Here is a 23,444-nt window from a genome sequence, read left to right on the forward strand (position 1 = left end):
ATAAACCTGATCTGTGATGTGCTTGCAGAGAGCTCGCTGCAGAACAGTCTGGATGACAGCTGGATAGACGGGAACCTCAATCGGGTCAGCGTCATTCAGTTCCAGGAAGAGCTCCGACCAGAGGAGGAAGACGATGAGGCTGCAGCGGAGAGGAGGGTGAGTCCTATAGGCTTGTGGCCGTTACTCTGCATACATGCTGTAGCGGTGTATGAAGAGCTGCTCTGCGCGCGTGGCGTTGGCGGCAGAAGGCGAGAGGCTCTGCGCGCGCGGCGTTGGCGGCAGAGGGCGAGAGGCTCTGCGCGCGCGGCGTTGGCGGCAGAGGGCGAGAGGCTCTGCGCGCGTGGCGTTGGCGGCAGAGGGCGAGAGGCTCTGCGCGCGTGGCGTTGGCGGCAGAGGGCGAGAGGCTCTGCGCCCGTGGCGTTGGCGGCAGAGGTGATGCTTTGCGTATTCGTCGGTAAGAGAAGTATTGGTCATGTGATTGGCTTCCACAGGGTCTACAGAGAAGGGCGACTCCGCATCCCAGCGAGTTAAAGGTGATGAAGCAAGGGATTGAAGAGCGCAGAAATGAGGGGTACACTGCGAAGCCGGACACCGCGTCCCCCAATGAGGAGGTGAGAATGTTACTTTCCCAAATATTACTGCGCAGTGGGCTGGGTCATTATGTACTTATCTGAAAGACTGGAATCATGTCCCAAAATAAAGTCACAGCACCCAGTCGGGGAGATATAATCAGGGAGGTGTCTCTGCTGGGGGCGATATAATCATCACCAGGAGATACTGTCAGACGATCTGTCCTGTGAGGGACATGTGACCATGGAGGTCACATACAGTCAGAGGCTCCAGCCCGGTGGTCCCTGACCCTGGTCCTCAGCAGGTGTCCAGGTGACATAATTATACTTCCTGGGGATCTGTTACAATGTATCGATCAGTAATGAATCCACCTGTGACGGGGGAAGTACGTCAGGGACTGTGACATGTGACCTGTTCCCGCAGGATAAGCGTCTCAGCGGAGTCTCTAGTCAGAGTGCGGAGTCTCAGTGTAGCGGCAGCACCGTATCCGCCTCTTACCCGGATGAGCATCAGAAGCCGGAGCCAACCAGAGTGAACCAGGTGCCGGAGGAGGAGGAGACGGCGGCGGATGATATGGATGTGGAGTACATGGAGGTGAGGGCGCAGTACTGTATATTACTGCCTGGCCGTGCACCATCCTGACACCACCTCAGTATACACAGAGTAACATAGTATCCGGCAGAGCAGGGAGTAATGTATACACTGAGTAATATAGTCTACTGAGCATGGAGTAACGTAGTAGTCTGCAGATCATGGAGTAATTCATACACTGAGTAACGAAGTATTCTTCAGAGCATGGACTAATGTATACACCGAGTAACGTAGTATTTGGCAGAGCATGGAGTAATGTATACACTGAGTAACGTAGTATCCGGTAGAGCATGGAGTAATGTATACACTGAGTAACGTAATATCCGGTAGAGCATGGAGTAACGTAGTGTTCAGCAGAGCATTTCATAATGTCTACACAGAGTAACGTAGTAGTCCGCAGAGCATGGAGTAACGTAGTAGTCTGCAGAGCACGGAGTAATCTCTACACAGTTCCAGAGGCTCCACTAAGGGGAAGGAGCAGCTCTGTTAAACGTTATCGTTGAGTCAGAGTCCCCTGTAACACGTGATGATGTGATGGGCCGTATATAAAACTTGCTACTGCTATTTCTTTGTGAGATTTCTATGTTTCGCGTAGAGCGTTATTGCTGATCCGCCCTGAGCACGCTTCAGTCTGTTCTTCCTTCTCTGACACTTCCCCAGCACTCGGTACATTTTGCTGAGGATACTTTAGTGCACTGCGATGACGATGAGGATGATGACTACGATGAAGATCGAGGATCCCCAGAGAAGAAACGGCTGATTCGTAAGGACACGCCTCATTACAAGAAGCACTCCAAGATCACCAAGCTGCCCAACACAGAGGCAGTGGTGGCTCTACTCCAGGGCCAGAGCCCCTGTGGGCTGTCGGCGGATGGAGACGGACCCGGGTTCTTCAGGTGCTCACAACAGGCCGCAGAGGATGAAGTGGAGGGGGAGGACAAGGACTGGGAACAGGAGGATGCCAGGGATGAGAGGAGCAGCTCCCAGCAGAATGCCAAGGTACAACCCTCCCACAGGAATACACAGATGTTCAGTGACCTTTATTAACTTATATTTCTGTTTAGTTCACTTAAGGGTGGAATAGAGGCCAGAATTCAGCCGCCGTTGAGGTACCAGTGGGGCACAGACATAACTAGTATAGTTCTATCTCCTTTCACCCTACCTAATTCTCCTCTGTTGTAGTGCTCTCAGGACAGGGTATTTATGTGGGCAGGGCTGGCGGTGGTCACTTGTATCTTCAGTCCGGTTTTAGTAAACGTACCCGTCGTGTGAGTGACTGGGGCTACAGTACGTTCTTGCTGTGGGATCCTCTTCCAGGTCGTTCTAGACGAGATTCTTTCCTATAGATACAACCTGACTTGTGGACAAGTCCTCTTTTAGGTACTTTGGGAATGATACTCAAGGGGCCCTTAATAGAGGCAGAATAATCATTTATTCCCGGCTCCCCAAGCTTATCGGTTTAGAAGAAGGTACTTTAGAGGCTGCTCATCTCCCACTTTGCTTTGTATCTGCATCTGGAGTTACTGTGCATCCGAAGTGGACTCTGGTCGCACCCGTCCCACTAGTGGGATCTCCTTATCCCCTTGTACTTCTCTGATGCCGACCATTTCTATGGAGATGTGGAAGGGCCAATTTCAAGCTTAATATTCTGCACAAACTATACTTAAACATTCATTCAAAAAGGTATTCTCCCTGGCGCAGTAACTATAGTGGGTGGAGAGGTAAGTGCAAGGTGTAATCATAAGTATATGGCAAAAACAATGTTTATTCACAGTATATGATAAAATATCAACAACCTCAGTAATAGATCCGGACCAAATATATTAAAAACAACGGACATATAAAATGTAACCTGCTGGATTACAGCTAGGATGTGTCAGCAGTCTCGAGTGATAACCATTAGGTATCAGATGATACATAAACATTCATTATACCTTCTGCAGTCTGTGTCGTTCTATTTGCGAGGACAGTTATTGAATGCACTTAATTATGTTATGCAGATTTGTTCCAAACGGACGCATATTTCATTTGCCTATTTTAATTTTTTTTCTTTGTGTATATGGCTAGATGCAAAACTGGCGGTAGTAGCTCTTCATCTCAGGCCTCCGTCTTTAGATCAGTCCAGTGAGTGGACTGTTCACCAAGATGTGTGACTAAGTCCAAGGATTCCAGGGTGTGTACTATGACTTGGGGTCCAGTAGTTTGATCTAAGTTTGTTATTTCTCTTGAACCTTTTCCGTGAGTCCTCTGCTAGGTCCCCTGGAAGGTGAATGAATTTTGGCCATGGAATCATTGGGTTTCTGTGGAAAAGACGCCACGTTTTATAGAGTGCCACAGACTGTTTATTCTTGGTGGCCTCTACATCAACTACTTATGTCTGTGCCCTTCAAACGGCCGATGGAGACAATACAGATTTGTCTTTATTGAAGGGGAATGTCCAGCTTATGTTGCTCTTTGTGTTCAGTTTATACATTGTTTATCCTGTAATCATTGCTATTTGTAAGCTGAGCAGGGAGCGAGAGGGTTAAATAGAATATGAATGAGCCAGACGGGGTGAAGCTTCATCCCCTGGTTTAAAAAATAAAATATTGGTAAGTAAAAAAAAACAAAAAAACACCAGTCCAGCAACACATATTTATATCACATTCATATATATATATATATATATATATATATATATATATATATATATATATATATATATATATATATATCACACACACATATTTATATCACACATGTGGCAGTCAGAATTACTGCTTTATCTATGGTGATGGCACTGAAACCTTTTATATTAAGGCCTTATCTTGTCTCTGTTACTATAAACCAGCTGTTCCCATATTCCTAGTAAAAGCTTTATAAAGGGGAACTCCAGCAGAGAACTGTTATCCAACCCGTTGTTATCATCTGTGCATGGAATACAATGGCAGCTACACAGCAGAATTGCTGTTGGAGAACACAAGTCCTCTTCTGAAAGCAGAGTTACACTTTAAGGAAACGTTTGTTACTCAGATTTGCTGTAGGTGACTTTATCTGTAGAGTTTACACTTTAGTCCCATTGATAGAGGAGCTGCAGGAATCTGATGTCTGACTCTCTTCCTTTAGTATTGATATCATTTACAGAAGGCCGTTAACACAGTAATTGTGTAACAGATAATTTACTATCAGACACATCCCAGAACCCTCTCATCCCTGCTGCTTTGCAATCCTTCCAGCATATCGTGGTACTCTGTGGCGCTGTGCACATTAACTGCTAAAACTGTGAAAGGGTTAAGCACAAACTAAACCTACTTACCCTGCTATCTGCTGTATGCTGGGAGAGGGAGCACACCTTCCACCCGTGATGTTTGTGCAGTGGTAGTCGTGGCTACGGGTGGGGACACTGCACTTCCTGCGACAGCCATGGTGCCGCATCGATGTAGCGCTCTGCCCCCGGTTCTCGGGGCCACACTCTCACTGCAGAAATAAAATTGGCTTTGGGGGTGTAGGTTGTGGGTCATTTCAGTGTTTGCACTAATCCAGTACGATGGTGCACAGAGTATGTGCAATGTCCTACGAGCACCGCAGAAGAGATGCATCAAAGGTAGGTTCATGGTGTTGGGTGTTTTTGGTAATGTTTGCTCCACTAATCCGCATGCCTGTCTCTTTCTCCTTCTCTGTCTCCCTTCATCTCTCTCTGCTGGATTTCCCTTCTAACAGGGGGTGTCGTTTGATCAAGTGAATAATCTTCTGATTGAGCCTGCTCGGATAGAGGAGGAAGAGGTGTGTACCTGCAGCTTGGCGCTCTCTGCCCCCCTCTGTCTCCCCCTGAAATCACTGAATAAATCCAGCACATTTTCCCTTTCAGCTCCACGTTTCTTGGGTGACGGGTGTGTTTCATGTCTGTCTTTTACTCTCACCTGGTTATTTATCTTCTAATGTTATTACAGTACCCTGGAAATTAAGCATTGAGAGGTCAGATTCAGTGTAAGGTTTATCTGTGTTGGCCTTAAAGTGTATCTGTTACCTGCACATTTTTTTAGGTGATAAATACACTGAGAGTGCAGCCTATCCAGTCACTAGGAACCAGTGACATCACTGAGTGTGCAGCCTATCCAGTCACTTGGAACCAGTGACATCACTGAGAGTGCAGCCTATCCAGTCACTTGGAACCAGTGACATCACTGAGAATGCAGCCTATCCAGTCACTTGGAACCAGTGACATCACTGAGAGTACAGCCTATCCAGTCACTAGAAACCAGTGACATCACTGAGAGTACAGCCTATCCAGTCACTAGAAACCAGTGACATCACTGAGAGTACAGCCTATCCAGTCACTAGAAACCAGTGACATCACTGAGAGTACAGCCTATCCAGTCACTAGAAACCAGTGACATCACTGAGAGTGCAGCCTATCCAGTCACTTGGAACCAGTGACATCACTGAGAATGCAGCCTATCCAGTCACTAGGAACCAGTGACATCACTGAGAGTACAGCCTATCCAGTCACTAGAAACCAGTGACATCACTGAGAATTGGTCATAGTGTGCTCTAGAAACAGCTCCAAGTATTGAATAGGATACCAAATAGCAGACCATCTCACAATATGAGTCGGTGTATATGGGGAGGGGGGGTGACGACTTTATATTATTGGTGAAGAAGATTATTCATTTTTATTCATTGATCCAACACACACGGCACAAATATAGCTGCATGCACTCACCAGATGCTTAATTACTTAAACAGATAAAATATTTTATATTTCAGAATATATTTCCTTCATCCATGTGGGGACACTGGAAGCACTGAGCTTTTAAGGCTGCCCTGGAGCTTGGGCACTTTAAATTTTTTCTAGTAGGTTGATGTAGGGTCCAAGAGGGAGCCCCTGACTTTCTCTGGGGATGTCTTATGCAGACCTTAACCGGATAAGATTATTTTCTCTTCTACTCTTTTATTCCCTTTGGCCTAAAGGACCTATGTTTTGATTCCTTCCTGTCCTTAAGGAAAGGGAGGAGTCAGACCTCCAGACAAATCTCCGTTCCTTGTGGAGGACAGCCGAGAGGAAAACAGGCTTGAGCAGCTCGGCATCCATCTCCCAAGTCTTCAGGCAAACAGTATGCCTATCAGGGATCTCCCATGATGGGAGCCCGTTTGCTTCTCTTCTGGGACCAGAGGTTCAATTCCACCTCGTGTCTGGGTGAGAGGAATTATAAGTTGGGGATACATCGAAGGTCTCTTGAAGTCCCCACCCACACAGTTTTTCACCACCGGCCTTCCTGAAAAATCATTCAGTCCTTGATCTCCCATTATGGTAATTGTTCCAGTACCGGAAGAGCAGAAAAGGTTGTGTTTCTACTCGTGTCTCTTCTTGGTCCAGAATCCGGAATGATCATTTTGACCTATACAGAGTCCCTAAATAAGTCTTTAGGGTAGACAGGTTCAAGAATTTGAGGTCTGCCATCAACAGCATGAATCAGGGAAGAGTTCATGGTGTCAATGGGCATCAAGGATGCATACCTGCATGTTCCAACCTGGGAAGGACACCAGTATCTTTCTCAGATTTGTTGTGTAGTCCCATAATTTTCAATCCTGGGCTCTAGCTTTCAGCCTGACCACATCGCCGAGAGTGTTCACGAAGATCATGCCAGAGATGGCTGCCCTTCTGAGATCCAGTGGGGGTGGCCGTCATTTCCTACTTGGACGATCTGCAGTTCGAAGTGAGCTCCCCAGCCTCGCTGTAGGCTCATGTTATTGGAAACTGCTCAGACCTTAAAATCTCAAGTTTAGAATCATCAACTGCAAGAAATCCAACCTGACTCCTTCCTAGCGCATGGACTTCCTGTTCAACACTTTTCAGAACAAGAGCCTCTCTACAGGGACTTATGTCCCTGTTATTTTGCATACGTCTGTTCAGTTTTGCATGAAAGTTTTAGGAAAGATGGTCTCGACCTTTTGAGGCTGTGCAGTTTACACGGTTCTACTGAAGATCATTGCAGATTGAGCTTATTTCAAAACAGAACAAGTCACCCCATTACCTAACCAGCCAGTTCATCAGATTGAGTCCAAAGCTATATCAGTTGCTCCTTAGGTTGCTGAAGGGAGACATCCTCTACAGGGACGCCCCTTCACCATTTGGAATTGGACACCGGATGCCATCATTCGTGAGTAGGGGCTGTCACTCTTCCGGGCGACCTTAATGATCTTTGAACTCCAGAGTCATCAAGGCTCCAATAAATTTGCTAGAACTCAGATCAGTTTCCAATGCTCTAGTCAAAGGTTCTAAGGAAGGGCTACAAGAAACCAGTCAGGCAATTCCATGAGAGAAACCGGCAAGATCATTAGATGAGGGAATGTTTCTGCCGTCGTGGTATTCAACCCTTTGGTGGAATCCTGGGAAGTAGATCTTATCTGTAGTAAGTAGATCTTATCTGTAGTATGCCCTTCACCCTGGGGTATGGTCCCCTCACCTGGAAGTCTTCCATCAGATTGTGGACTGGCGACATCTCTGTTGAACCAGAAGGTGCTGCTCTAGGACAAGGGATCTGAAGGTGCTGTTGGTAGACACCATGTCACTACCATTATATCCTTGTTTTATTTTCCGGTTCCCTTTGATACTAATCCTTCCACAGGTGATCAAGAAAATAAAAATAAGAGGGCATACAGGTGATTCTGGTGGCACTGGATTGGCAGAGGTGGTCATGGTACATGGACCTTCTTAGCTTGGCACAGTGCCCGTTGTGTCTGCCGATAAGACCTGTTAAGCCAAGGGCCTTTTCACAATGAAAGCTCTGCTGATTTTAACGGCATGGACATTGAAGCCATGATTCTTAGAGCTAAGGGTTTCTCCAACAATGTGCTTTATACCATGCTCAAGACTAGGAATTTGGCTTTAGCTAGACTGACAGTGTGTGGAAGACTTCCACAACTCCTGGTGTGAAAGGAAGGGTTTACCTACCTTTCATTTCCGATTGACCTGCGGATCTTGCTGGAGGGTCTGGATGGGGCTCGAGACTGGGCTCTATGAAGATTCAGTTTTCTGCCTTAGGTGTTTTCTTTCAGAGAAAAGTGGAGAGAAGAGAAGAAGGGGCCACCCTTTAAGCTCTTATTTTTGATCTGTCCTGTTCTTTTTGTTAAGGTTTTTCTGTTATTGTTATTGGAGAACCTTTTCTTTCTCTCTTCGTTCGATTCCTCCTGGTTCTGCCCTTGGTCTTTGTTAGCAAATTACGTAAGTTGCCGACAGGCTACGAGGGAAATATGGAGGAGAAGCTTACATTTTGGAGCCAGATTTAAGGTGCCCAAGCTCTAGTCCAGCCTCTATACCCCAGTGTTTCCAGTGCCCCCCAATAGACTTAAAAGCATTTAGCGCAAGTATAAAAATCTTTTTTTTTTTTCTGGCTAAGTTCAACTTTAATATCACATCTTCAGAACAGGGTTTCGCTGAAAGGTTTCCTCTGTGATCCAGATAATATAAACGAAAATCGGAGTATTTCAGATGTATTGTCCTCTGTCACCTCTCTTCAGTGAACTACAGAATATATTTAAGGGTGGACCTAGTAAATAGGAACCCTCATGGAATTGAGTGTACACTCATTACTTACACCCAGTGCAGACATATTTTGTTCTGAACCAATATCCAGGAAAATACTGTCTGTTTACTGTGGGCTCTGCCTCAGTGCCGCTGACTCTGTCTGAGGATTACTGGTGCAGTCCAGAAATAAATAGGTTTGTCTGTTTGTTCTTGAATAACATGAATGATTTTTTTTTTTTTTGCTTCTTCCTGACCTCATATTTTTATATGTTATTCAGGTCTCAGCAGTTTGTTCTACTTTGCAGATCTCTGGAGGTGTTCCAGGTGCATCAGTATAATGGAAACTCTGGCACATCTCAAGAGGCCTGCAACCTATGTTGAAATGGTCTGGTATCAAGGGAGACAGAGCAGATATTACAGGATTAGGATATATGATTTCCAGGACTGTGAATAGTCTGCAGTCAGGAGACAGGTTGATTGTTGGAGTAAATCCTGAAATGTAGGTGTATCTAGCTTAACTGGATCGAGAATACTTTCATAGTCCGTGACAGTGAGACAGGGGCTTTTTCTAGAGGACTAATGGCCGTCTGTACTGGGTGTAAGAGAATATAAAAAATTATTTTTATTTGACAAACCTCCCCTAAACATTTGTACTCGGCTCTGTCCAAATCTTTCTTTAGCTCAAGATTAATGTAGGTAGTATTAACAGTGTAGAGTGATTATGCTGTGTGTGTATCTAGGATACACATTGTGTGATTTTAGTGTGTTTGGTTGAGCACACCTAGAGTTGTAGTCACACGTGTATACAAACACACGTATGTACAGTGTACCAGTAATTCAGGACACATGTATACAATCCCCTGACATGTCACACTCCATCAATGCTCCAGTATGTTGTGGTGACTCCTTTCTGACTTGTGAGGACTCTCCCTCGTTGCATGCCGCCGGTGTACCCCCGTCCGCTGTGCGTTCCAATGAGCGTTGTGTTGTTTGCATATTGGATTGTGTTATATTTGTTGTGGGGTGTGTGATTTCCATCTAGCTGTGTTGTGTTCTTACCCCATTAATGGGCTCCATATTCTGCTTGCAGCTTACCCTCACCATCCTGCGTCAGACTGGGGGTCTGGGGATCAGCATTGCTGGGGGCAAAGGGTCCACTCCGTACAAGGGAGATGACGAGGTAAGTCGTCAGCATTGCTGCGATACAAGAGATAACCCGTATGACTATAGCAGCATATGTGGCCACATCACTCGCTACGCAGCTCGTGGGGGTGGGGGGGGTCATTCCTGGGCTACGTACACGTGGGCGCTGGAGACAATGCTCATAAAGGTATATTTAATTTGACCTCGCTGCAGGATGTGCTCTGTACTTTGCTCTGTGATAAGGGTTCCCATAGAATACCAGTATATTTTACAGAGCGTTAATTGTGAATTCTTGTCAGAAAGTGACTTGTACAATTGCTTGTTGTTCTTTGGAGCCTCGGCGTCACCGAGCAGATTTGTTGCGCGGGGAACCGCAGATTTATCACCTCTGTGTACGAGCCCGAACGTAACATTTGATGCCATGTTCAACATATAGAGAGTAGCAGAACCTGCGGCGTTGGGCAGCCTGGTATCTCCCTACACACAGGTATTAAATTTATCCCATTAATTATATACAACGTATCAGTGACGCAAACCCACAACCAGAATCCATGGAGACTTGATGTAAACGTGGTCGTGTCCTTCCTCTCATTGCTAAATATTTCCTGCAGTTTTAACACCAAGTTTACAGATTTATTTCACTTCGCCTTTCCCTGGTTTTGTACTTTTTCTGTCCACTCTCTGCCCATTGAACAGATTGTAACGCGGTGAGAGAGGATATTTTGTGTCCATCATTTTATTGCTGTAGGTTTAATCCCTATAACCCCACTCCGGACAGACAGACGGTGCAAGCGTCAAATTGTCTTACCTGCACCGATACTGCTTGTGTGTTTGTAGCATTGTGACGATTGGGGGTGAAGGGCGATATCAGCCTCCCGGTCCCCAATTGTCCTGTACCACCAGCGTAGAGTATCATCATCATTTATTTATATAGCGCCAACATATTCCGTAGCGCTTGTTACCCATCACCGGGGGCATGTTCTGACTTTCTTACAGACTCCTTCTGTCTACTTGCAGGGGATTTTCATATCACGTGTGGCTGAGGAGGGTCCCGCAGCTCGTGCTGGTGTACGGGTGGGGGATAAGCTCCTGGAGGTGAGTTTTGGGGATTTATTATCACATTAATGTTACTACGACGTGTACATAGATTGGCTGATGTGCGGCTCTCTCCGTCCGGCAGGTGAATGGAGTTGACTTGCATAATGCAGAACACCACACAGCGGTTGAGGCGCTGCGGAGCTCCGGGAGCTCTGTCTCCATGACCGTTTTACGGGAGCGGATGGTGGAGCCTGACAACCCCATCACGGTGACACCTTTGCGCCCAGAGGACGACTACAACCCACGGGAGAAACGCGTTGTCATCCAGTACCCTGAGGAGGAAGAGGAGTCTTTGCACAGTCCCGACCAGCGGATCACCGCCTGCTTGATGCGGAACGATAAGGGGCTGGGGTTCAGCATCGCTGGGGGCGTCGGGAGCACCCCATATCGGGTAGGAGACACTGTGAGTATATACATATATACAGTAGCCATGGTAACGAGTACTGAGCCATCTGTCTGTGCCTCTCACTATGTAGTACAGGTGCCTGATGCCTCTCACACCTACTGTTTTATCAGTATGGCCTGGAAATGGGACCCCACCGCCCCTAAGCTCTGACGCTGAAGGAGAGCACCATAGTCAGAACTTCAGTTCCTGAGTAGTGTGTCAGTCCCTATGTACAGGGGGCTTACTGCGTCCTTGGGGTCTTGGCGTCAGAGCTCTCCTTTATAAAGTTTTGTGTTACAATATGTTTAGTGGTTGGATATTTATTTGACTTGTCTGGTTTCTGAGATTGCTATGTTATTATGCAAAGAACCGTTTTATGCTGATCGGCAGAGCTCTGTCTGTTACAGTCTGTAATGGGTAAATATCCACTGACATGGCTTATATCCTACCTATGCGGACCGCTTTTAGGACTGGGGTAGTAGTGGAGTTGCTGGGTACCTCACTGCGGGTAGGATACCACACTCGGACAGCTCACAATGTATCTTCCATCCAGCGTTAAGCATCAGACACAGACGGCGCAGTAAGAGCGGCTCACCGGAGACTTTGCTACCATCTACTGCCGCCGACAAATGGGCTCCTTCACCCCAAGTCCCACTGCCAGCCAGGGCAGCTACTGTGCCCAGCTGCATGCTCCAATGATCTCCAGACTGGCACCACTTGTGCCTTCTCACCTAGAGGGCGGCTGGGATAGTGCCACTGACCTGGGCAGGTGGTCAGAGGACACACCACATGATGAGCACAGGGGGCAGTAATTAGATAGTAACTAAGGGTTGGGGGCTCTGCTATACCACAAGTGTAACCCTATTGTGTAAAATGTCCCTGCTCCCTCCCAGGTCACCGGAAGCCCCCTGTATGTACAAAACCAGACAGCTAAACCACAAAGCCCAGGCAGGATAGGGCTAACTTATGTGCAGAGAACCTAATATAGGGATACACAGTGACACCTATATACTGTCCCATATGAAGTACCTCTGACCACCCAGCGAAGTAGTCTTTTTATGGGCTGGATGTGTTGGCTGCTTGGCGCGGGTCTCCCGTCCCCGGCTGCTTGGCGCGGGTCTCCCGGCTGCATGGCGCGGGTCTCCCGTCCCCCGTCTGCATGGTGCCCTGGATCCCTTCGCTGTCATGTAAATATTGGTTTTATCTGAACCAGTGTTTCACATCTATTGTGTAGTTCATGGATTTCTACAGAGTCTCTCTGGCAGTGAAATAGTCTGGGGGCTGAAAATAGCCTGGTCCTGTTATACGACACCTACTCCCCCCACTCCCGTGATTCCCTGAGACCTGGGATTGGGGTATTTTTGGAAGGCTGATGACGGAGGCTCCATCCAGTCTGTGCACAGACCAGGCTCAGTATTTGTGTATATACATCCTGTGTGACTGGTTTATGGGAAGAGTGGGGGACATATTTCAGGAATATCGCCCCAGCTAACGGAACTGTTCTAATTCTAGGGTATATTCATCTCACGGATAGCAGAAGGGGGAGCCGCACATCGAGACGGGACCCTTAGGGTTGGAGACAGGGTTATGTCTGTAAGTAACCTCTTCCTATGTGTCCATCATATGATTCTACCATGATAAACATCTGCCCCATGTTCCTCCCTGAGCTTTGGGCCAGATCCGTCTTATAGTAGTTGTACAGTGAGATGGCACTTATGTTGGGCACATGGTTCTTGTAGTACAGAGCCCACTCCTGTTTCTTTGCAATCTGGACTCTGTGCCCTGAGTTGGGTTACTAAACTTGTTCTCTGGAGTTACCAGGACTCGGTGCCCCCTCTGAGAGAACAGTCAGGTAAGTAGCCCAGGGGGGGACGGGTCAGTTTGCTCTCCTCGTAGCTCAGGGTTGTCTACGTCCAGTCTGGACAGGAAGTGAAGGCAGCGTTGTATTTCTGTAGTTTGCCTGGGTCTGTTTAATGTTGTCCGCTCTCTGTGAGTGTCCGCTACAACATGGCTAACAATCTCTTTCTTCTCCAGTCTTGTTGTCCGTCTTGTCTCTTCCTCTGTGACCTGTCCCTATGCACCTAACCTCTAATCCCCCTCCCTGCTCTTCCCATTCTCCTGCCATGTTCCTATCTGGCTCTGGCTCTCTCTTCTGGTGGTGGGATCCTCTGTCCTGTTTGCCGTCTTGGTAACAGCATGAGTTACCCTGGTCGCAGTCAGTGGTAAGAGTGGATACTGCCTCGTCAGTGCTGACTTCTGTGTGTGCTCCATGCCACCGGACCACAGTTACGTCTGCTGTGCAAAGCTGCTGCTGCAGGACTCTTGTTAGCTTCTCCATCCTGGCAAATTACTGTTAGTCTATAGGTGATGGTAACGCACAGAGAGGGAAGTGATTTGGAGGAGTATAGAATGATCTCCACAAAACACAAGCATGTTACTGACCTTCAATCTGCAACAATGGATCTGTTAACATTCTTCTTTCTACAATGATAGCTGCAATCTGTAGTAACTGTCATTGGTCCCGTGCTAACTGTATTATACATTATGGAGAGTATAGTGTCCATCGCCAGGAGAGTAGTAGGAGTTGAACTGGTAGAACTTGGCAGGATTGTGACCCTCTGGCTTTGCACGTTGTTCTAGATCAATGGGGTAGACATGACAGAAGCCAGGCATGATCAGGCAGTAGCCCTGCTTACCAGCACTTCCCCCACCATCACTCTGCTGGTGGAGAGAGAGCCAACCCAACCAGGGACCGACCCAAGAGCGTCGCCGTCACTGCACAGAGCGCGGCCACGTTCCCCCCCACCCCCCGCGGAGAGTGAGAATGGTGAGACTGAGGAGGACCTTGGATCTCTGAAGAACCACAGCAACCAGGGGATGGAAGACGAGTATCCTATTGAGGTGAGCCCTTTGATGGGTCTATAGCTTTGTCCTGTAGCTATCTGGAGCTTTATACTCTAGAACAGGCTGGAGGTCACTGAGGTACCTTCAAAACCAAACCAAAACAGCTCCGTACAGCTGGATGTCGGCAACGTGTGTTACGGGTAATTGACCAGTTATTCTCCCCGATAGGAAATCTGTCTGGTAAAAGCAGGGGGTCCGCTGGGCCTCAGTATAGTGGGGGGCAGCGACCACTCCAGCCACCCATTCGGTATCCGAGAACCAGGCGTTTTCATCTCAAAGGTGAGAGATCTCTTCCCCCCTCTCTCATTAATGCTGCTGCTGAATGTGACTCATACACTCAGATGTAACCGTGTCTCTCCTGCCTGACAGGTGATCCTCCGCGGAGTGGCCGCTCGGAGTGGTCTCAGGGTAGGAGACCGGATATTGGAGGCGGCTGGAGTGGACCTCAGACATGCCACCCACCAGGAAGCTGTGAAAGCGCTGCTGTCCCCCGCCCAGGAACTCAGTCTGCTGGTGAGGAGAGACCCTCCTCCTCTGGGCATGCAGGTACTACCACTGCTACTATACATTATTATCCAGGTCATCCCCTGGCCACCACAAAGGCTGCCTGGTATATAGGGTGTCACCGCTCAGTCTACACTTTATATACTTTCTTTTTCTTAATCCTTAAGGTGCAGGGAGAGTTGTCAGTGGGAGGTGTGTGGTGTAGATGGCATCTGATTGGATGGACACAGTACCTGACCAGTCAGGCAACGCCTACATTATACACCCCCCCCTTCTATGTTCCCCCATATTTGTCTGTGGTCATATTAAGGCAGTGGCCCAGCATAAGGGCCCACACCTGACGTCTACATGGGGCTCCAAAACTAGACACATCCATTAAGTCCAGATATTAAATATCAGCCTTTTACCAGGATGTTTGATATTATTTCCTTTCAGTGTAATTAAAGCGTTCCAGCCAATGTCCAGGATATTTGTGTTTAGAACAAGACAATATATAGGTGTTATCTCTAGACCCTCGTGCTATTGGTCTACCGTACACTTACCGTACAAACCATAGTTCCCGGTCAGGCCAGAACCACAGATCATTCTATTAGAGGGGGAGATCTATCCCCTGTCACAGCCTGGCGGTCCTCTGCCCACAGCGTTATCTGTGTGTCCTCCACAGGAAATCTGCATCGTGAAGACTCCTGGAGAGAAGTTGGGGATCAGTATTCGTGGTGGAGCCAAGGGCCACCCGGGAAACCCCCTGGATCCCACTGACGAGGGCGTTTTTATCTCCAAGGTAAGTGCGAATTAAAGCCGCCTTTTTGTTCGTAGACGGAGGGAGGAAAGAAAGTTACAGATGTTGGATCCCCCCCTGCTCCTTCCCAGCCAGGAATACTAGCGGAGATACTGAATGATGGTGCAGAGTTCCTGTCCGCTTTGTGTTTAGTATCTGTATCTCGTATACACCGCACAGTTGTTGAGTTTGTTGTTGTTTGTGTAGATTTTTTGTGTCCTAGGTGCAGTTACACTATCGCTGTCCAAGGGGGCCCCCTGATCGTGTCCCTCACCCTAAAGAAACTAATGTCAGTTCATTCTTGGTTACTTAGCATATATTAAATACATCCAACTGTGTCCTCGCTACTAATTACCATTCCTCCGCCACACAGATCCGCACAGGAGCTAATAGAGATTATAATAAAGTCTTAAGGAACAATTGGTTTACACAGCGGCTCATAACTAATGTAACCCTACGATGACGTTTAATGTCTCAGCATTTATAGAGACTCCAAAGTACAGCCAGACGAAGTATCATGTGACCTCTCACCTGGCCGCTCCGCTCATCACATGGTCAGGAGTGGTGCATGCTGGGAGAGCGAGATCATTAATTACTAATGTAGTTATAACAGTGTAAATGACACAAGCAGTGTTGGTGAACAGTTATCGCTTCCTGCGTCATTCATGTGCGTCTCCAGCGAAGAGGACGGTATATGGCACATTGCCATGGATGGGGGAGGAGACACGTGCGTAGGGCATGCGCAAAGGTCTACAGTGAAAACGTAACTAGAATGCAAATATGAAGGATGGATGCAGAAGTGCATATTGCGTAATCAGAATAAACATTAGAAATGACCATTTTAAAACATGAGTTAACTTGAAAATAAATAAAGAGAGAAATTGTAAATGAAAAAGAAAGTGTTATATTATTCTTGTTTTTTTTATAACTGCAATTTCATGTTGTTTCTTCTTTACGTTTGGCCAACTTCCTGTCTCCTCCTCTTCCAGGTCAGCTCCTCCGGGGCGGCAGCACGTGATGGGAGGCTGAAGGTCGGTATGCGGATCCTGGAGGTGAATCAGCAGAGTTTGCTGGGGATGACTCACACGGAGGCGGTTCAAGCTCTTCGTGGAGTGGGCGACACCCTCCTGGTCCTCGTGTGTGACGGCTTTGATCCATCGTCCTCCGTTTCCATAGAGGTAAGATGGGAAACAGCCCTCCCCCGCTATCTGCAGAGGCGTTCATTGTACGACATTATCCCTGTCATGGGCAACATCGCCTCCAGTTAGGGTATGGGAGGGCGTGGGGCCTAGGAGGGAGTCTAACACACTCACAAATCTTAATGTTACATTCATAAAGTGGCCATTCTGCGGATCAGTGATTGTGTAGTCTTCAGTCTTGGTGCATAAAGCCCATCACTAGTGTAGTACGAGGAATGGCGCAAAGCTGACCTGTCCTGGTTTTGTCTTCAGGCCTCTCCTGGCGTGATCGCCAATCCATTCGCCACGGGCCTCGGGAGGAAGAACAGTATGGAAAGCATCTCCTCCATAGACCGAGATATGAGCCCCGAGGAGACGGAACGATTGCAGAAGGTGAGTTTGGGGTAAAATGGGTTATAATGTACATACCCTCATGGGACGAGTGGTGACTCTCTGCTCCTCTCTGGCAGGAGATAGAGATGGTTCGGGAAGTGAAGTGGGAGAAGGAGGACATGGAGAAAGTGGTGAGAGCATGATCCTACATCTCACACCCCATAACTAGACATCATTCTATAGTGACCGCTGAAAATAGGATTCTGCCGCAGAGTATAAAGTCTTAGGGGAGTTTCCATTAACTCATTTCACATCAGAATTACATTTCTGCTCGTTAATGGCAAAAATATGGCACCTTATTTCTATCCCTTTTCACTCATTTTACCTTAAACCTCTTGGCCCACCGTGGCCCTCGCCACACCGCGCCCCGTGGCCCTCGCCACACCGCGCCCCGTGGCCCTCGCCACACCGCGCCTCGTGGCCCTCGCCACACCGCGCCCCGTGGCCAATCGCCACACCGCGGCCCTAGCCACACCGCGGCCCTAGCCACACCGCGGCCCTCGCCGCCCCGCGGCCCTCGCCACACCGCGGCCCTCGCCACACCGCGCCCCGCGGCCCTCGCCACACCGCGCCCCGCGGCCCTCGCCACACCGCGGCCCTCGCCACACCGCGCCCCTCGCCACACCGCGGCCATCGCCACACCGCGCCCCCGCGGCCCTCGCCACACCGCGGCCCTCGTCACACCGCGCCCCGTGGCCCTCGCCCCACCTCCCCCCGTGGCCCTCGCCCCACCTCCCCGCCGCCTTCCTGGCCGCACCGTGTCCCCCGCCCCGCCGCCTTCCTGGCCGCACCGTGTCCCCCGCCCGGCCGCCTTCCTGGCCGCACCGTGTCCCCCGCCCGGCCGCCTTCCCCCGCCCCACCAATTTTCTGCCACACGTATCCTCACTAATTCTCACTTTTCTCCTCACTATATGTTTTCTATATAATTATCTGTACGCTTCTTGTACATTTTCATTTCATACTTTCCACAGAACCCTCAAACCAGCTCCTCCTGCCCCAGTTCTCTGTTTTCTGTTCCATCCAGCTCACAAGATGTTTATCTTCTTGTCTCTCTTTGCTGAACCCTTTCTATCTTCACATTTTACGTTGCATCAAACCTTCCATCTACTTGCCCCGTTTGCTCATCGTCCACCTTCTGTTCTCATCAGTCTTCCTCACTTTCCCCAATCTCCCTCATCCTCTGGGTCCCCTTCCTAAGACTCTTCCCCTGGCCCTCCCGTCTCCTACAGCATGCTGCTTCTGTGCCCTTACTCTTCTCCCCTTATTCTCCTGTCTCTGTGCATGGCTTCGGCACCTGCGGCTTGCTCTGACTATCCTGTCTCTGTCAAGGAGAAAATGCGTAGGGAGCGGGAGGAGGCTACGAGACTCCTCGAGGAAGAGGCCAAGGTGAGAAACCACCATCACAGGCAGAACAACGCTCAGTACAGAGCTCTATAAACGTCACACTAAAGGGCCAGTAAACAAACAATGGGATTTATCTTCTATAAACCAGTTACTTATAACATTTGTAAATATATGCAAAACATTCCATACCTTGATGGAACGGTCTAATGATATCAGACATGGTTAAAAAGCCTAGAAGGAACAATGAAGATATTTAGTAAAGACAACGGGGGCACGTGTAAGACATCCAAAGACAGAGAGTCTGGTATACATACTAATGTATCCTCACAGCTACCTGTCGTACCTACAGCTATGACCCTGTGCGTATATCTGTGAGTAGTGTGAGAGGCTGTTTATATAAGGCAGCTGCTAATTTAGGTTTGTTGCTTTTTATAAAGGTTTTACTTTTTGTTTTGTTTCATTTCAAGCTACTGCTTTCCCCAGACTCGATTGTTCCATTTTTATAGCCCATACGTGACGCTAAATAGCTGACGGATCAGCTTCCCCCTCGTACATACACTATAACAACCCGGTACGGTGCCGGACATGTGACTAGTCCTCATTAAATAGATAAAGGGTCTGATGTATTTTTACCTTGTTGCCAGTAAATGTTTACTAAGCAGGTAACATATACTGAGATTGATGTTTGTGTCTGGAGGGGCGGGGGGGGGGGGGGGGGGGGCTAGACTGACATTGGTGTGTTATGGGGGGGCTAGATGGATGTTCGCATCCCGAGGGGGTGGGGGGATTAGGTTAGACGTCTGTGTCTCGTGAAGGGGATAGGCGGACGTTTGCGTCTCGGCAGGGGGGGGGGCTGATAGGCGGACGTTTGCGTCTCGGCAGGGGGTGGGGGCTGATAGGCGGACGTTTGCGTCTCGGTGGAGGAGGGGGGATAGGTGGACGTCTGCGCCTCGTGGGGGGGTTAGGCGGACGTCTGCGCCTCGCGGAGGGGGGTTAGGCGGACGTCTGCGCCTCGCGGAGGGGGGTTAGGCGGACGTCTGCGCCTCGCGGAGGGGGGTTAGGCGGACGTCTGAGCCTCGCGGAGGGGGGATAGGCGGACGTCTGCGCCTCGCGGAGGGGGGATAGGCGGACGTCTGCGCCTCGCGGAGAGGGGTTAGGCGGACGTCTGCGCCTCGCGGAGAGGGGTTAGGCGGACGTCTGCGCCTCGCGGAGGGGGGTTAGGCGGACGTCTGCGCCTCGCGGAGGGGGGATAGGCGGACGTCTGCGCCTCGCGGAGAGGGGTTAGGCGGACGTCTGCGCCTCGCGGAGGGGGGCGGGGGTTTGATGGACGTTTGTGTCTCGGGAGGGGCAGTCAGGTGGACCTTTGTTGATCAGTTTGTGTGGAGTTTAGGGGGTCAGACGCACCTAAATTGGGCAGATGGGAGTTCACGTCTTGTGCTAGTATCTGCTACTTGGTATCTGTGCCATCACATTACCAGTCACTGCCATCTTCTCTGTATGTTTCAGGGATATACTACTTCTACAGCTACTACTGAGCTCCTCAGACTAGATTACAAGACCCTGGCAGCGTTACCCAGCAGCGGCCTACCCAAAGGGAACAGAGTGAGTGGGCAAAGAGCTCTGCATGACATTATTTACCCCGTATCTTATATATCATTATGTGATCTATGTCCAGACGTGGAACAGAGACATCAGCGCTCCGGTGACGTTTCCCCTTAGTCGGTGTTACAGTCGCCATTTGTTGTACGTTAAGGGCACTAAAGATTATAGAAATATACGAGTTAGTGATGAAGGCAGTCATTGGAAAGAGACTGTGCCGGGCACCTTGGCTGGTGGCAGCAGGAATAGGCAGGGCCCCTTGGGTTGGCGGCAGGATTAGGCTGGGCCCCTTGGGTTGGCGGCAGGATTAGGCTGGGCCCCTTGGGTTGGCGGCAGGATTAGGCTGGGCCCCCCGGGTGGCGGCAGGATTAGGCTGGGCCCCCCGGGTGGCGGCAGGATTAGGCTGGGCCCCCCGGGTGGCGGCAGGATTAGGCTGGAGCTCCCCGGATGGCGGCAGGATTAGGCTGGAGCTCCCCGGGTGGCGTCAGGATTAGGCTGGAGCTCCCCGGGTGGCGGCAGGATTAGGCTGGGCCCCCCCGGGTGGCGGCAGCAAGATTCTCACCATAGGACTCTGAGCCGATCTAGGCTGGTAGGTACTTACCTATTGAAGTTCTTGGTGGGACCAGGGAGTCTTCGGTGCGGTCTCTCAGAGACCTTGTGGTTCCCATACAGTGTGGACAGGATTGGAGCGGGGGGATGGGCTGTGGAATGTGGTGGTTTTCTGGGAATGTGTCATTCCTCCTGTCAGGATCTATTCCTGCATCTTGGCTCACAGCTGCCATTCCTGATTCACAGGGGGGGGGTCTCCTCCTCCTCACACTATTTTTGGAAGCTCTTGTTTCTGTTCACCCTCCTGGTGAAGTAGTGTGAGGACTCGGACGGACAGTTAGCACCTCGGAAGCTGTGAGTACCCCAATGTATGTCCTCTGTTGTCTTCTTGTGACCAGTGTTCCTCCACCTGCTGTCGTCTGATTGTCATCTCCTCGGTCGTTCTCATTGTGCTTGATGTGTGATATAGTGACGGGTGTTAGATGTCTTCTCCCAGTGTCTGTACAATGTTCCTGGGTCTCTTCCTGACCTTATTGAAACTTCTGGTCTGTTTTCCTGAGCTTTGTCCTCGTGACGGTGCTTGTAAGGGAGATATACGTGTTGTGTTATTATGGTGTGCGGGGTCACGCTCAGACAGAATGTGATTTTATGATGTGTTTGTATTAGATCTGCTGTATGTGAGGATTCCTGGAAGGATTGGTCTAGGTATGATTAACACTCCATTATACTGATGTGAGATCAGTATACACAGTGTGGGCAGCCAGTGGAATCATACTCTATGATTGGCTGAGGGCACAGGCTTCCTTCTCTGTAGGCGACAGGTACACTGTGTCTCCGTGGGGGGACTGATATGTCACTGATCCGATCCCCCCTCCCCCAGTCTCCTGTTAGAAGAATGTATGACAAGTCTGACTTTGTATTGATATTTGCAGTTTGGAAAGTGCTGTAATAACGGAGTTAGTTTCATGCAAGCACTCGTGTCCGCTCAGTGTCAAACACTTTGCCGCATGTTTCAGAAGTTAGACGACCTTTATTGGGGTTATGATCACTTTTGGACAGCTTCTAACTCTAACCCCCGCCATTGAGCGGATAATGGGCCTCCTCTGTACGGGCAGATTGTAGTAATATGCACTGCCATCCGCCACCTGACTTCAGGTGAGGGGCCCGGGGGCCCCTGTCTGTTAGCTGTCAGAGGATGTTATATTGTAGAGGGGCTTCCAGGAGTGGGTCATGATACGTAGCAGGAGGAGTCTCCATAGAGTTATTGGTGAGGTCGGAGGCCCCCTGGTTGTCGGGTGTAATGTATGACTTGTGTGTCTGTAGTGGAACGCTGGTCAGTGTTTTCTGTTCTCATGATATCTTCTCTCCTTCCCACCTCTTGTTGTCTCTCCTCTGACATCTGTCGACCTTGCAGCTCCCTCTGGGCATGGATACAGCCTCCTCTCCTGTCTTGGTGCCTGTGGCTCTTGTGCACCCTGTCCCTACAATCCTTGCCAATGGCCCAACCTGCCTCCCTGCCCTTCCGATTGCCTCTCCTCCCCCAGATGTTCGGACCTCCCCGGCGGTTGTGCCGAGTGAGGTTGGAACCCCCTTGGGTGACGTGGAATCGGAGGAGGTGCTTGTGGACTGCCAGTCCCTCCTCTTCAGTGAAAACCCCTTCGTGGTGGCAAACAAGAAGCGGCCTGGGGCCAGCAGTGTCACGCTAGGTGGTCCTCCCACTGGATATGGCAAGTCTGGGGTCCTGAAGACCACTGTGTACTCCAAAAAGGCAAGCGGCACATTTGTGTGTGTTTTGTGCACGTGTGGTGTTTCCACATGTGTAGCATGTACATCACGTGTGAGCTAGCATTGTCACATGCTAAGCGTACTTTGTAGTGCACGCAGCGGCCATACATGACTGTAACACAGGAATGTAACATGCAACCTGTTTCCAGCAGAACCACGTTCAACCTGATGTTCCACGGCCTGGTTCTGTGGGAAGTTTGTGTAACGCAAGCTGTGGGTTTATGTGGTCCTGCTGTTTGCATTGTGTGACTTTTATTGTACTTCACAAAGTTTTCTCGTGTGGTGTTTTCTTGCCTGCTTCTGGCTGCTTGTAATTGTCACTTAGTGTGAATCACAGCGCTCCAGTGCGTGTAATCCTGGCGTGTGAACCATTGTGTACTTTGTCTGTGGCGTAGGCGTCCGGACAAACCCACAATCAATAGATGTATAGTGTGATGTCTTACAGCGACACATCCGTGTGTTCATCCCTGGCTGCTCCACGCTCACCGCTGTTTGTCGTGTCACCAAGTTCTCGTGGGTTTGTGTAACTATGACCTTGTAGCTTGTATGTGTATTGCAGTGTGACGTTCAGATTGTGTTCTATCTGTATTCAGGGGAGCGTAGTCTGTAGTGATCTGTTGTCTGTGCACCGGTTGTGGGGGACGTGGGGTCACCTCTTGCTGATGCTGCCTGGAGTCTGGTTTTGTGTCGCTCTGGTTTACAGACCCTTCAGCAGGTGTGAGGTTCAGCTGTCGTGTCCCATTCAGAGTTTATATTGTGTGTTGATGTAGAGAGGGGAGAGGTGTGAGGCTGTTTTAGGAAATAGCGAGTTTTATGGCGGAGGAGACACAAATAGACACATGAAGTAAGATCTCTGCATGAAGCTTTCTGTCCAGACACAAACCAGGTGTTTAGTTATTGAGAAGCAGGAAGGACGATGGGGGTAAGGTGATAGGAAAGTGATGAATATTTATATACAATACTGCCCACACGCCTCAGACTAGAGTATATAGTGGGACTGGGGCCCTCCTGGGATCTGAAACTAGGGGCCACGTTGCAGCTCAGCCGGATGTTGCATGTTAAGGACAACTAATAAGTCATGGATAATACATAGCGCCGTCTCTGGGTCACCCGGGG

General features: G+C 49.3%; 1 protein-coding gene and 1 long non-coding RNA gene across 22 annotated transcripts in view; one reads left to right on the forward strand and one right to left on the reverse strand.

The window, feature by feature from the left end:
• Window positions 1-23,444, forward strand: part of SCRIB (scribble planar cell polarity protein) — a 62,868-nt gene that overhangs the window by 20,539 nt on the left and 18,885 nt on the right. For 8 of the 21 annotated variants that reach the window (XM_075211551.1, XM_075211553.1, XM_075211543.1 and 5 more), the window contains exons 12-30: window positions 29-156; window positions 492-611; window positions 994-1,164; window positions 1,822-2,160; window positions 4,861-4,923; window positions 9,759-9,848; window positions 10,829-10,906; window positions 10,992-11,312; window positions 12,807-12,887; window positions 13,935-14,195; window positions 14,367-14,477; window positions 14,568-14,744; window positions 15,367-15,483; window positions 16,470-16,658; window positions 16,932-17,051; window positions 17,129-17,182; window positions 18,381-18,437; window positions 19,902-19,997; window positions 21,958-22,311. In XM_075211551.1, coding sequence (XP_075067652.1) covers window positions 29-156; window positions 492-611; window positions 994-1,164; window positions 1,822-2,160; window positions 4,861-4,923; window positions 9,759-9,848; window positions 10,829-10,906; window positions 10,992-11,312; window positions 12,807-12,887; window positions 13,935-14,195; window positions 14,367-14,477; window positions 14,568-14,744; window positions 15,367-15,483; window positions 16,470-16,658; window positions 16,932-17,051; window positions 17,129-17,182; window positions 18,381-18,437; window positions 19,902-19,997; window positions 21,958-22,311 — 2,927 coding nt within the window. The remainder of the gene's footprint in view (window positions 1-28; window positions 157-491; window positions 612-993; window positions 1,165-1,821; window positions 2,161-4,860; window positions 4,924-9,758; window positions 9,849-10,828; window positions 10,907-10,991; window positions 11,313-12,806; window positions 12,888-13,934; window positions 14,196-14,366; window positions 14,478-14,567; window positions 14,745-15,366; window positions 15,484-16,469; window positions 16,659-16,931; window positions 17,052-17,128; window positions 17,183-18,380; window positions 18,438-19,901; window positions 19,998-21,957; window positions 22,312-23,444) is intronic. The other 13 variants (XM_075211554.1, XM_075211555.1, XM_075211559.1 and 10 more) reach the window with 10 other exon arrangements.
• Window positions 18,593-23,444, reverse strand: part of LOC142158008 (uncharacterized) — a 51,512-nt gene continuing 46,660 nt past the window's right edge. The window contains exon 4 of the long non-coding RNA XR_012692708.1: window positions 18,593-18,626. This is a non-coding gene — a long non-coding RNA (uncharacterized LOC142158008). The remainder of the gene's footprint in view (window positions 18,627-23,444) is intronic.

The sequence above is a fragment of the Mixophyes fleayi genome, chromosome 5 (genome assembly GCF_038048845.1).
Source record: "Mixophyes fleayi isolate aMixFle1 chromosome 5, aMixFle1.hap1, whole genome shotgun sequence".
In the NCBI taxonomy this organism is placed as follows: domain Eukaryota; kingdom Metazoa; phylum Chordata; class Amphibia; order Anura; family Limnodynastidae; genus Mixophyes; species Mixophyes fleayi.